Consider the following 13,300-nt stretch of genomic DNA (forward strand, 5'->3'; position numbering starts at 1 on the left):
TGCATCTTACTGAGGCGTTTTAACCGGTTTATGGATATCCGTATGTCTGTTTTATAATGTCCCCAGGTGTCCAAAGCGCACATACCAGAAGGAACAGCACCATGTTATTGAATTGAAGCAAACAATGTGGCAAAAAACTTTTAATTCCTTACAATCTATTTAACCATGTCATTACTGTATAATTTTATTCAGTACAATATTATTGAATGCTATTTTTATTCTTACAGCCACATTAAAAACTTTTTTTTTGGCGGGGGGGGGGGGGGGTGGGTGGTTTGGGCTGAGACAGATTAATAGCATTTACATTCATTTCAATGGGGAAAGATTATTTGAAATACAAGCATTTTGGGTGATGAGCATGGTCATGGAACCAATTAAACTCGGATCTTAAGGCACTGCTGTATGTGTATTTGTTTGTATCGACTGCATGTAGGTGTGTGTGTATATATAAATATATATGTATTGGCGTAATAGCTATGAATATTTTGTAAACATATATAATGGCCTGTACATATGGGGCCATTGTTTGGCTATAATTTTACAAGAGTGTATATTATACTCTATATGAATAACTTATTGATAAGTAATACATTATTTTATTAATAAGATATCAGTTAAAAGCTATTTAGATATAAAGGGTAGGACTTGATAAGTTGCTTTTTTTCCTATACATTTTATTATTTTTATGTGTACAAATTCCACTTCAACCGTCAATCAATACCAATAAATGAATGCACCTAGAAAATGTACTGTTGTTGAAATAAATCAAATGTTCATATTCAGGAAATGTAGGCTTGAGTTTTGGGCCTGTTAAAATCCGGGAATCCAAACATTGATGCTTTTGAGCTCCCTGTTGCATGCAGCCGTGACGGCGCTTCCTCAGTTCCTGTGGCCACCACTAGGAGCGCCCTCCTTGACCTACCTGCTTGTTACAGCACCTGAGGGCAATTAGCACTTAGGTGGAGGCCAAGATATAAAGGAGTGCCGCAGAAGATGGTGGCATCTCTTCTCTCCTTGTCAAGCTGACACTCAGAAAAAGGCAACAAGTAGGCGGTGACTGGTGAGGTCCTTTTGGTTTCGTTGGCTAACGCTTGCTTGTTTTTGGGCCATCCTGGCGCAGCTTTTCTTATTTTAGTTTATTGGTTTAGTTTGCTGCATGGGAACCAATTTTTTTCCTTGTTTCTTTGTGTGTGTTGTTGTTTTTTTTATTTATTTTTTTCTCTCTTTCTCTCCCCCCCCCTCGGTTGGGGAGGACAGCAGTGAATACAATGACCTGTGGTTTGGTATTGGGTGTTGTTTATAAAGTGGCTCGCGATGAAAATGATGGCAGCATTTTGTCAGGTTTACCTTTCAATGTTTTAAAGTCTCAGAGCCACTTTTTGCATATTTACTTTTTTCAATCAGAGCTGTATTATATGGTTAAATCCAAATAGCTGCATGTTTCAGGTGAAACTATTCGTGAATGCAGGTTTTGGTTTTTACTATTCAACATCTAAATTGAGAAATTTGTTTAAATGCTAAATATTAAGGCATTTAGATGTAGCATTAATCTATAATCTAATTTGATTTCGTGTAAAGCGGCAAGAACTGCTGAATATATTAAATGCTAAAACCTAAAATATTCGCCTAAATGGCATTTAGACTTTGCATTTAAGTATTTGATGTTGAGGATGAGTGTTGTAACATGCTAAAGTTAAATGTAAATATTCAAATCATTAGTATTTGGATTAAACTCTAAATTGACAAACCATCATGAATTTCTAAAAAGTGACCTTTAAGTCAACAGTTTTTGTTGGTCGAGTGTTGACTCCAATTGTCACTATTTTTCTTTTTTTTTTTTTTTTTTTGTGGGTGCGGGACAAAATAAAGCTTGTGTAACTGGTATCACCCCTTTTTGTATCTGGGGTCCTTGTGTTGCAGTCTCCTAATGTGCCACTTTTACACAAACTGCATAATTTGCCTTTTTCTGCGGTTTTTGCGACAGATGTGTGCAATGTAGGTAATTCAAAAATGTCAAGTAAGCAAGGGGGCTGTAAAAAAAAGATAAAGCCTTTATAATCAATATCAAGTTGAATGGCTATCAAATTTCATGTTTCCTTTGGGGACAGTTTGAAATCATAAGTTTTGATTAGCTTCATATTGTGCATGCATGAAAAATCGGATGACAAAAGGATATGTTAAAAATGGTGTGTGTTTAAGTCTGCTTCCAAGGCACACAAAGGTGCACCCAGTTGGGAAACCTGAGTTAACTGTGCCACTTTATTTTTTATTTTTTTCCCGCTCTTCCCCCCCATCCAGTCTCAAGTGTGGCTATAAAAGGACGCTCTGACTGCAGCTCACTCTGCTAAACCCGGAGACCGTCCACCATGAAGCATCTCCTTTCGGCGCTACTGCTGCTCAGCTACTTGGGTAAACTCAATCGATGACAGATGGAAAGCATTTATTCACCAGCCTTTATCTATGTGCTAGTAGGCTCTTCGGGCTTACTAGTAATAAGACGAGGGTGCACTGTTAGAATAACTCATGCAAGTAAAAACATTTTTCACTGTATGACATTTCTACATGCTAGTAGAACTACCTGTAACTAGTGAGGCAAAACTGCACTAATGGTACTAGTCACATGCAATATGTTAACTATTTATACACTAGTAGTACGAGTAACAGTTGTCAACTATTGCAGTTTTGCCTCACTACTAGTCAGGCACTCGTGTGCCCTTCTGTGAATTGTCGAAGAGGCTACTCGTAAAAAGTACATGGATTTTACTGTAAGGTGCATATTAAAAGCAAATTGCTTTACTTACTATTGGTAACCTTTTCACTTCTCGTGCCACTTGGCATACTAGTGTACAAAACTTTGGCATAAACTAGTGTGCTGCATTAGTAACACTGAGGCTCAACTCGTAGGCATGTATGGAAAGCAACTTGATAATTTTGATCCTTTAGTCAGCTTAAGCTCAATGTAAGAGTACACACTTTGTCCTCACTAGTAAGAATTCATTGCACTAGTAGGAGTTGCATATAGTAGAATAACCTTTCTTGCGATGGTTTTCCATTCGTGCCACTTTTGGCCTACTACTACCCTCTGTCTTCACTATTATAAGACAATTCGGTGGAAAACTCGGGTGCACTAGAGCGAATGTCTTATTTATTTCGACTGTTTCACATTTCTGCACACTAGTGGGACAGCAGTTTTCACCTTTTATTGATATGAACTTCCTGTACTTTTTTTAAACGAGAGTGAAAACTGCACGAGCAGACAGCTGCATGCTACTAGTGACATAATTGTTCGTCAGCACCTAGCACAGCGCTTGTCAAATTTTGAGCAAAAAATACTTGGCTCTCACGCTGTGCTTCAATGTAGGAAGTAAAAATTTATATAAAATTGTACTTGAGGTAAATTAAACTGTACTCAAATGCCGCTAATATTTTTCAATTGGAACTTAATTCAATGTCATGTACCAGTAGGGGGAGGGCTTGTACCATTTTTGAGACTCTGATCTTGCGGATCGCTAGTGTTTGTAGCTTGGAGATGTCCTACTAGTGTGCAGAAACGTTCAGTAGTGGAAAAATGTTACTAGTTGACCTACCAAGACACAATGATAAGGAATAAACGTTTTTCCAAAGTTCAACGAACACTTTGTCATGCTCTATGCTCAACACCCCCCCCCCCCCCCCCTTGTTGCAGGAGCTGCTGTGTTGTCGGCCCCCACCGAGCATGTCAGGTGGTGCGTCAAGTCAGACAAGGAGCAACAAAAGTGCTCTGACTTGGCCACCAAGGCGCCCGTGTTCTCCTGTGTGCAGAAAGCAGACTCCAAAGGATGCATCGAAGCCATTCATGTGAGCATCAAAATCATTGTTTTCAAATGGGATTTCTTAAAGCGGCAGCATGGTATCGAGTGGATGACACGGCTGCCTCGCCTTCCAAGGTTCTGGGTTTGAATGGCGCATGTTCTCCGTGCTTGTACGTGTTTTTGTCTGCGTGCTCCGGCTTACCACATTCCAACCACATGCATGTTAGGTGAATTAAATAGTGCCCTGTGATTGGCTGACCAGTTCAGGGTATGCCACATCTCGCCAAGTCAGAAGTATTTTGGAAAATGGTTGTACCCACCAAAATTTGCTAGATTTGTCACTGGTTGTGAGAGAGCTGGGAAATTGGCTAAAATTGATTAATTGGCAACAGTGCACTACAAAAAATGCTAAATCTTACCTAGTGAAGAAGAATCACCTTTTATTGACATGAACGTACTGGACTTTTTTAACATTTTCAGCAAGAACAAGGTAAGATCGTTTTAACAATCTTGAGTTTAACTCAATTCTTGAGTTCTTTTTGCAGATATTTCTTAAAACGAGATGTGTATTTATATTTTTATATGTATGTGTGTATGCATGTGTATATGTATGTATATTTGTGTATGTGTGTGTATATATTTATATTTGTGTATATTTATTTATATATGCATAACTGTGTATATATGTATGTGCTCGGGATATATATGCCAATGGAATAGTTAGAATTAAGATTCTTAAAACAAGATTTTGCATTCTAAAAAATTTTGTCTTGCTGATGAGTTAGAAAAAGTCACAACTCTTGTGAACAGTAGGTAAGCTTAGGCATTTTTGCAGTTTGGGAAGGTAAGAGTACATGCCAAAAGTTAAGATTGTTTGCGAGCTTTCTTTAAAAGAAAATAGTTGTGAGAGGGCTGTGAAAGATGCCAAGTTGGCAACACTGGCTCTGAGAAGTTGCTCATAAGAGGACTTTTCATTGTCCTCCGAACAGGCAGGAACAGCCGACGCCATCACGTTGGATGGAGGAGACGTCTACATTGCAGGACTGGAAAACTTCAAACTCTATCCCATAATTGCAGAAGACTATGGTGCCAGTAAGTCACCCTAAACAATGTCAACAATCCATTAAAGGTCCGATGCCAGCAAATTTTATTTATTTTTTTGGTTTTTTTTTGTCCCGTTTGTTTGTAAGACTTTGGGTTGGTGAGGCCCTTTTTTTCAAGCTCTTCTCGTATTGCCTCAGAATTGTGAGCTGGATTTGATATATTTCAGCTGTTCCTGCTACTACTGTTAATTTAAAAATTGAAAATGGCTTTTCTCATATTTCATGTGGCTTGTCGTGGCCAAGCATTGACATTTTGACTGAATGAAAGAGTCTCTTTCATCCGGTTACATTGTAGTTATTTCGAACAAATGTAGACTTTAGACCGTTTATGATTTGGGGGCTGAGACCTGCTCACATGGAACCCAGAAATTCAGTTCAGTGGGCAGACAATTTAATAATTAACTAGCTACATCACAAACACACGGTCTGATCCGGTCGTTTTTCAAACCTTTTGCATTCAATCGCAGACCGACTACATCTGTGTCCCTCATTTTGACCCATGTTTGGCTTAAAACACTCAATTGCTTTTGTTCGCATAGGATCTTAAATTCTGGCCATCTTGCACAACTGAAATGATGTCTTGACGCGATGGTTGACACAACATACAACCATTTATCACTGCTGACAAATGTCTCCTCCCCAAATCAGATGTTGGAATACAAAGGCTGACCTATGAGGTAGCATGGTGCCACAGGGCCAGAAAATACAATGAGTGGTAATGGAAGCTAGGAATTGTGGTCAGAAATGTAGAACGGGTAAAACACTTTTCTTTCCCATAGAAGGGAAGCGAAATCTCTCAAAACACTCACACACCGTGGAATAATTGCTCAGGATATTAAAGAGCAATGAGGCCTTGATCTCGAGTTGAAAACAATGCTAAAATTTAGGCTGATTGGCAATGATTACACTTGTTTAACATTTGATTGATCTGACCATTTTTTTGAATGGGAGGGGGAAAAAAATCACACCAACACGTCCTGCATCACAAGATGATTGCTCTGGATAATCGTTTAGTCACTCAATAATCAGGCCTTTGCTGGCTGTTTGCAAATGAGACAAATGCTCAAATTTGGCCCGAGCATTTTCTGAGCACATCAGGGAGTAAAATTCATCAATGCACCCACACCACAAGTTAATCGCTCAATCTTTTAGACACCTTACAATCAGACCTTTGAAGACTTTGATCAGGAGGAATCTGAATCAAAATAAGACTGATCATTGTGTACCCAAATTCATTTTCTATCAGCTGGTATTGACCACATTAATTTTTCTGGAGAAAAGGTTGCACAGCAACTTAACTTTTTTTTTTTTAATTATGCAATGTGTTCAGCATCTGATAGCTGTTATTACGCCGTCGCCGTGGTTAAGAAGGGCACAGACTTTGGCATCCGGGATCTGGTGGGGAAGAGATCTTGCCACACTGGTTTGGGAAAATCTGCTGGCTGGAACATCCCGATTGGAACTCTGATCAAGTTGGGTGTGTTGAAGTGGGGAGGCATTGAGGACCAAACTATTGAAGCTGGTGAGTGATGTCTCGTGTTAAAGTTATAGACCGAAGTTGAGCTATTTTGAACCTTATTTATTTGCAGCGGTGGGTAGCTTCTTCTCTCAGAGCTGTGCCCCCGGAGCAGAAAAGGGTTCCAAACTGTGCAAAGGCTGCAAGGGAGACTGCTCACGGTCTCACAATGAACCCTACTACGACTATGGTGGTGCATTCCAGTAAGTGCAGTGGGTACCCCGCTGTATTGCATATTTTTAAGCAGTTTTAATGGGTTTGAGCAGTGTGCAGGCCAGTCCAAATTTAATTGAGCTAGTTCCACAGCAGGCCAAAAATATACCAGAGCTCTACTGAAAGAACAGCAAAGAAACTGAAACAGCCTCACTGTATTTAGTCCTGACTGGTCACCAGCAGGAGATTACTCCAAGGTTCTCTAAGATGGAGAAAAGGGGTCGCCAACATTTTTGAAACAAAGAGCTACCTCTTGGATATTGATTGAAATATCAGTTGGCTAGATGCTTCTAAAATTTGCTCATTACTGTAAATCATATGTGAAGACACTGCTCATTAATTACTCACAATGATTAGGAAATAGATGTATCAACATGCAACACTATTTCTAGAAATCTCTGCCGGTGTTTACATTTTCAAATGATCACTTCAACATTCCTAGGAAATCGCAATGTCCCATAACTGGTGTTCCAGCTTTAGAAGAGGCCTGTGGTCCTTGTGGACTACCTGGTGCCCATGGGCACCATGTTGGTAAGCACAGCCCTAGAAGGTTCATATTGCGCTAACATTTCAGAGATGCACTAGACCTTGAAGAGACTTAGACACAAGCAGAGCTGTTTGACTACATTCGGAGTGACCAGAAGGCAGTGCAGAAACCTGCGCACTAGGCTAAAATAGTGACATTTTCCTTTTAGTAAGGACTTGACAGAAGCATTCCGGATGTACTGCATCCATACACTCTAGTCAATGGAGTTACAGTGAATCTCCAGGCCCATGTTCACCTGCTGTCAGTGACTCATATCTGCATTTGTGAATGTGCATGTTATAGCTCCATATTGGCTGCCATAATTGAAGAATGTACAGATGGAACAAAGGGGGGGCAAGGGTCTCATTACAGACCCTTGAGGAAACCCCACAGGTTGTTCTGAGACAGTTGCCAGTTTCAACAAGCTCTGTTCCTTGATATACTTGAACCAGTTTTGAGCATTAAACTGGCAAAACACAGCTTAAAGCAAGAATGCTTTGCAGCTTGGACAGTGTCAACGGGCACTAAATACTTGAAAGTTTTGTTTAAATCTATTAGTGTGTGGGAGGGATAAAACAATTTTTCTGAAGTTTTCACCCATTGTGGGTTGGTCTGTAAGGCACACAGTGAATCACTCTTTGCATTCAGCTCAGTATTTAACAAGCTCAACAACCGTCTGTCACTAGGTGCCTCGTAGAAGATGCTGGAGATGTGGCGTTTGTCAAGCATCTGACTGTACCAGGTGAGTTCCTTCAAGGTACTCCCTTGGATTCAATTTGATTGCTTAGTCATGTCTAAAGAAATTGGCAACCCAGCGTTCCTGTTCAATTTCAAGCATGGGTCCTTGAGGCTGCTTCATGGGTCAGTCATGATTGGTGTCCACCAAATTCTTTCAGGTTATGAAAAATATATTAAAGAGTCCTCATTCTCCCAAATGAGCCAAAATCAGAAGTGGGTATGCGATACAGATGGGTGATGATGAATTATTTATTTTTCCCATGTGGGTGTCAGTTACTATCATTTGGAGGGTGGTTGTGAGGGCCCATAAGTCGGCTCCGCCAGCTGTATTTCTTTTTGCTATAGTGCATGTATTTTGAAGATTACTATAAATCTCAACAGTTGTCAATTTGGACCAAATGTAATATTTATTTGCAGACAGCGAGAAGGCCAACTATGAGCTGTTGTGTGTGGACAACACCAGAGCACCAATTGACAACTACAAAGAATGCCACCTGGCCAGGGTACCCGCCCATGCTGTGGTCACCCGCCAAGACCTGGAGCTGGCAGACTTGATCTGGCGAAGCGTCACCACAGTGCAGGTAAGATGCACACTTGATTTGAGAAATGTGTTCATGTGGAATTATTATTATTTTTTTTTTTTTTCTTTTTTTTTTTTTTTCTTCGCCTTGGTGGGGCTTAAATCGGGTAAGATGTGCACTTGATTTGAGAAATGTTTTTTGTGCACGTTTCTTTATCAAAACAGGGCTTCAACCTGTTCTCCTCTGCTGCGTACGCACCCGCCAAGAACCTGATGTTCAAAGACTCCACACAGAAACTGGTCCGGCTGCCTCCCAACACAAACTCCTTTTTGTATTTGGGTGCCGGCTACATGAGCACCGTTCGCTCTCTGAACAAAGGTAACGACAAACTCAATCTAACTCAGCTGAACACTTGAACAATTTTGTGTCTTTTGTTTTTTCTCCCCCCCCCCCCCCCCCAGAGATCACTGCAGCTGGATCCAGCGCCATCACGTGGTGTTCCGTGGGCCACAGCGAGACACGGAAATGTGACTCATGGAGTGTCAATGGCATGGTGGATGGCGAAAACAAAATTCTGTGTCAGACTGCCCCCAGTGTGGAAGAGTGCCTTAAGATGATCATGGTAAAATGACAAATGTATTCTGAACATTTATGCAATTTAAGGGTCCGCATTATAACCCGCAAGTCACTCTATAGCACCCCCTGGAAAGTTTGGAAAATTAGCCGCAAAAAACTTTTTTCACCAATCAACCCCATATTGGACAGACATCTTTAGTCACGGAATGCAGTTTAACGCACCATACCTGGAATGGAACAGGAAGGCAGCCATTGCACCCAGTAACACCCATGGAAAGGTCGAAAAATTATCACCAGCACCAGTTTCATCGATACAAAACTGGGCGGACATGTTGACTATAACATGATGCATGAAAGGCAAAGACCCATGCCTGGAAATGAAAAGGAAGTCCGCCTTTTGGGTTTGAAGCAGATCTTTCATTCACTTTAGAGTAAAGAGGCAGATGCAGTGGCAGTGGATGGGGGAGAGGTGTACACTGCCGGACAGTGCGGTCTGGTTCCAGCCATGGTGGAGCAGTACGATGAAGGTACAGGAAGAGAATATTGAATATTATTCCGCTCTCACCCACCCCAATTGTTTCTCAATGAGTTACATCTGTACCTCTTTCCCCCACAGCCAAGTGCAGCATATCTGGAGGTAAGCAATCCATTTTTCTATACAGCTTGTTCTCATTAGGGTCTCAGCTGGCCTTTCCCAGCTGACTGGGCGAGAGAAGCGGGCACAGTATAGACAAGCGTTCACACCCAAGGACTATACAGTGAATGACTAACGTGTGTTTTGTGGAATGAGTTATTTTCTGGGAGTTTCTTGGTTAAACAATTCTAAATCCTATTGTGGCGTGTGTAGCCTCGTCATCGTCCTACTACGCAGTCGCCGTGGTCAAGAAGGGTTCCGGGGTGACCTGGGCCAACCTGAGGGGGAAGCGGTCCTGCCACACAGGCTTTGGCAGAAACGCCGGCTGGAACATTCCCATGGGTAAAATCCACAAGGAGACCGGCAGCTGCGTGTTCAGTAAGTAGACTCATATTTGAAATGACTGTATAAATTCTAACTTGCAATTGTCTTGTTGAGGTAGTTTGTTGTAAAATCAAGTGTAACCATATTGATGCTAGAAGTAAATGTTTTGCAATATTTTGAAATTCTGTATTTTCAAACTTTGTCAATGCTGATGTATAAACAGTCACACCCCAAGGTACATTTTCTTTTAATGATTGGGAGACCCCATGACAAATCGAAGTAATGCACCCACAGTATAATCAATGTCATCAAAGAAGGGGTTGGCATAATGTTCAAATTTTAATATCAAAAACTCAAGAATTGCTAGTCTGACCTGAGGTTTTTGGCAGCGTGCAGGGCTTGGTGTTGTGAAACTGAAAAATTCTGTGTTGGAGCAAAACACTAGACTTGTTGGGATCCTAAAATAGGCTTTTTTGCTTCGGACTACACCGGGTTTAGCAATGTACTTGCTGAACAAGTGAGACTCTGGGGAAAATGACTAGAATAAGTCTAGAGCCAGGGGCTTGGTTTTGTTACAGATGTACTGTATATGATGGATTCACTGCCCTAAATGTTTTTAAAGTCCCTTCCCCCAGTCAGTCAAGTGACTGCACTTTACAAACATCTTAAACTCTGATCCAATAAAACTACTACTGCATGTAGAACAGGTTCTAAATTTGATCATTGTTGGATGGTATTGAATGTGAATTTTTAAGTACTATATGAGTATTCCTCTTATGCTACATTTTGTGGGTGGAAAAATCGCATGCAGTTGTTGCCAGAGACATACTTGTTCACTTCTGTTTTTAGGTGGCCCTTCAGTGTCCGATAATCTTTTGGGCTTTTACTTGTGGCAGTTCTCTGAAGAAAAATGGTCGTCAGGCTTTTAATCCTTAATTTGTGTAGGTAAAAAGCTAAGACTCGGGCCGCACAGATTTGAGTGCCAAGGCCATTGGTGTGATTATCCATTTTAAAGTCTGTGGCAACCTGATGCGCTGTTGTTTTTCAGTCACCAACAGTCTGGGTTCTCTGCAGATGGGCTCAGTTTGATTGCGAAGCAGACAGTGGGGATGACCAAGTTTATTGGCTTGTGGCACTTGTCACAATTTAAACCAGGCCAGTTTGTTGGTTGCAGTGAGGTCAGTCTGCCTTTTGAAACCAGTCTTTGGGTGCATTGATGCAGGGAACGCGCCAGTTCTTACCAGGTACGGGGTCGGAGTTCACTTGAGGACACCAGGCACTCTCGCTACAACTAGTGTGTAGTCGGCATACTAGGGAAAACTGCAATACACTTTCAGTTCCAGTGACGATGTATCAATGTCCAGGACTAATTTTACTTTATTACACACTAAATCTAAAAAAAAGTTGCCAAAAGTACATCATGCCCTGTGCCATTTCTTCAGGCAAGTTCTTCAGTAGCGGCTGCGCCCCTGGAGCTCCGGCCGGCTCGCCGTTCTGCTATCAGTGCGCAGGCAGTGGGAAACCTGTGGATGACAAATTCAAGTGCCAACCCAGTTCAGAGGAAAAGTACTACGGCTATGCTGGGGCCTTTAGGTAAAATTCTTAATGAAACTATGAAGATTATTCAGAAAACAGCAGTCTACTTCTCAATCTAGAATGTCTGGAGTCTATCCCAGCTGACTGAACAAGATTCTAACACAGAACCTCAACTGAGTCCATGCTGCAGTAGTGGTTCTTGGGGGGCGACAAAATTTTAAAGTTAGACAGCACCCATCTTCAGAAGGAAATTAACTTAAGCAGACAAAGTGGAACCTTGATGGAACAGACTGAGAGGGGGTGGGTGCTACTCTCTGACTGCTGTCCATTTATTTTATTTTTTTCCCCCCCTCCAGGCCATATGCACCCATATTACTGTGTAGTACAAAATTGTTTTGTTGCCCTAGCGCCCAGTACAGCAGTTATAGTTAATGTAAAAAAGCTTAAATGGTCAAGTGTCACATTTTATCCAAACTTGGCACGCTGGTGTGCTTGGTCATGGTGATGTACAATACTCATCATAGGAGTCTCTTTCATGAGCTGTGAGGAATTGGTGTGCCTCCTCGTTCCAAATCTGTTACCGAAGGCAAACCGCTTGACAAAAAATGACATATTCCAGAGACCTTTGTACTCTTCAGAGTGAGCGCCGCAGCAATGCCCCACATTCAACATGGTCGCCATGAAGGCATGGGAGGCATTCCTTCTGACAGTAAATGAGTCTCTCATTCTAGCTGCATTGTGCCGCAGCAGCCAATTCTGGAACTAACAGACTTGGTCAATGGCAGTTTAAGTGACAAATGGAAACTATTTTTGGACTGTTTAGTCCAGTTTATCGACATTCCACTGTCTTGGCTATGTTTGGAAATTGCTGCATTCAAGGATGGACGCTTGATCCTTTTTCCTTTTCAGATGTCTTGTTGAGGGTGCTGGTGACGTGGCCTTCATTAAACACACAATTGTTGAGGAAAACAGTGATGGTAACAACGTTAGACACAACACACACCTGCCAGTACCAAAACAATCATAGTTGTGCTCCATTGCAGGTAAGGGTCCAGCGTGGGCAGCAGATGTCTTGAGCAGTGACTATGAGCTCATTTGCCCCACCAAGAGTCCGGTGCCCATCACAGACTTTGAGTCTTGCCACCTGGCGGCCACCCCGGCACATGCTGTGGTGACCCGTCCCGAGACCCGCAACCAAGTTGTCAGTATTCTCCAGGAACAGCAGGTAAGGAAATGCATCCAATGCGCTGTCTCACCTAATTGTTTTTCTTGCACTCGAAAGTTGGCAACATTGGGTGTAATTTGGGGATGAGCCAACAATGCATTATCTTTACAGGTAAACTTAATGTTACATTCTCCAAACTTGATTTCCTAGGCCAGGTTCGGAAGAAGTGGCAGCGACCCAGCTTTCAAAATGTTTAAGTCTGATCCTGAGAAGAACCTCCTCTTCAAAGACTCCACCAAATGTCTCCAGGAAGTGCCAAGCGGATCCAACTATCAGAGCTTCTTAGGACCAGATTACATGGATGCCATGACCTCACTGAGGCAGTGCAGCGATGCCACACCAGGTTTGGGATGCTTTTGGACTCAAACCGCCCTGGAAATATGGAGTTAGTCTGTTATAACAGAAATGGTCACATTGTGAAAATGCTTTTTCCCCCTTTTGCTCTTTCTCACAGATCTGGAGAAATTGTGCACGTCCCACACCTGTCAGCAGACAAACTAGATGGCTCAACATCTTTTCCATGATGTATACTGATGTTACATTGTCTTGTCTCTGATCTCAATAGAAATCAATACTTATCCCTACGCAAATATTCAA

At 41.7% G+C, this 13,300-nt stretch overlaps 1 protein-coding gene across 1 annotated transcript; it reads left to right on the forward strand.

Moving 5' to 3' along the window:
- Positions 1–965: 965 nt before the first annotated feature.
- Positions 966–13,300, forward strand: LOC133488687 (serotransferrin-like). Its single transcript, XM_061796877.1, has 18 exons — positions 966–1,060; positions 2,299–2,409; positions 3,686–3,837; positions 4,781–4,883; positions 6,225–6,416; positions 6,484–6,613; positions 7,836–7,891; positions 8,305–8,468; positions 8,633–8,786; positions 8,870–9,030; positions 9,415–9,511; positions 9,601–9,621; positions 9,832–9,996; positions 11,385–11,535; positions 12,388–12,455; positions 12,522–12,703; positions 12,854–13,046; positions 13,158–13,300. Exons 2-18 carry the CDS (start codon positions 2,367–2,369, stop codon positions 13,202–13,204), a joined length of 2,079 nt encoding a protein of 692 aa, XP_061652861.1. The 5' UTR covers positions 966–1,060; positions 2,299–2,366; the 3' UTR covers positions 13,205–13,300.

The sequence above is a fragment of the Phyllopteryx taeniolatus genome, chromosome 14 (genome assembly GCF_024500385.1).
Source record: "Phyllopteryx taeniolatus isolate TA_2022b chromosome 14, UOR_Ptae_1.2, whole genome shotgun sequence".
Classification (NCBI taxonomy): Eukaryota; Metazoa; Chordata; class Actinopteri; order Syngnathiformes; family Syngnathidae; genus Phyllopteryx; species Phyllopteryx taeniolatus.

Coding starts and splice junctions, on each gene's coding strand:
- LOC133488687 (XM_061796877.1), top strand. CDS start 2,367: ATGAAGCATCTCCTTTCGGCGCTACTGCTGCTCAGCTACTTGG. Junction 4,884..6,224: donor TGCAGAAGACTATGGTGCCA/GTAAGTCACCCT, acceptor CAATGTGTTCAG/CATCTGATAGCTGTTATTAC. Junction 8,787..8,869: donor CGTTCGCTCTCTGAACAAAG/GTAACGACAAAC, acceptor CCCCCCCCCCAG/AGATCACTGCAGCTGGATCC.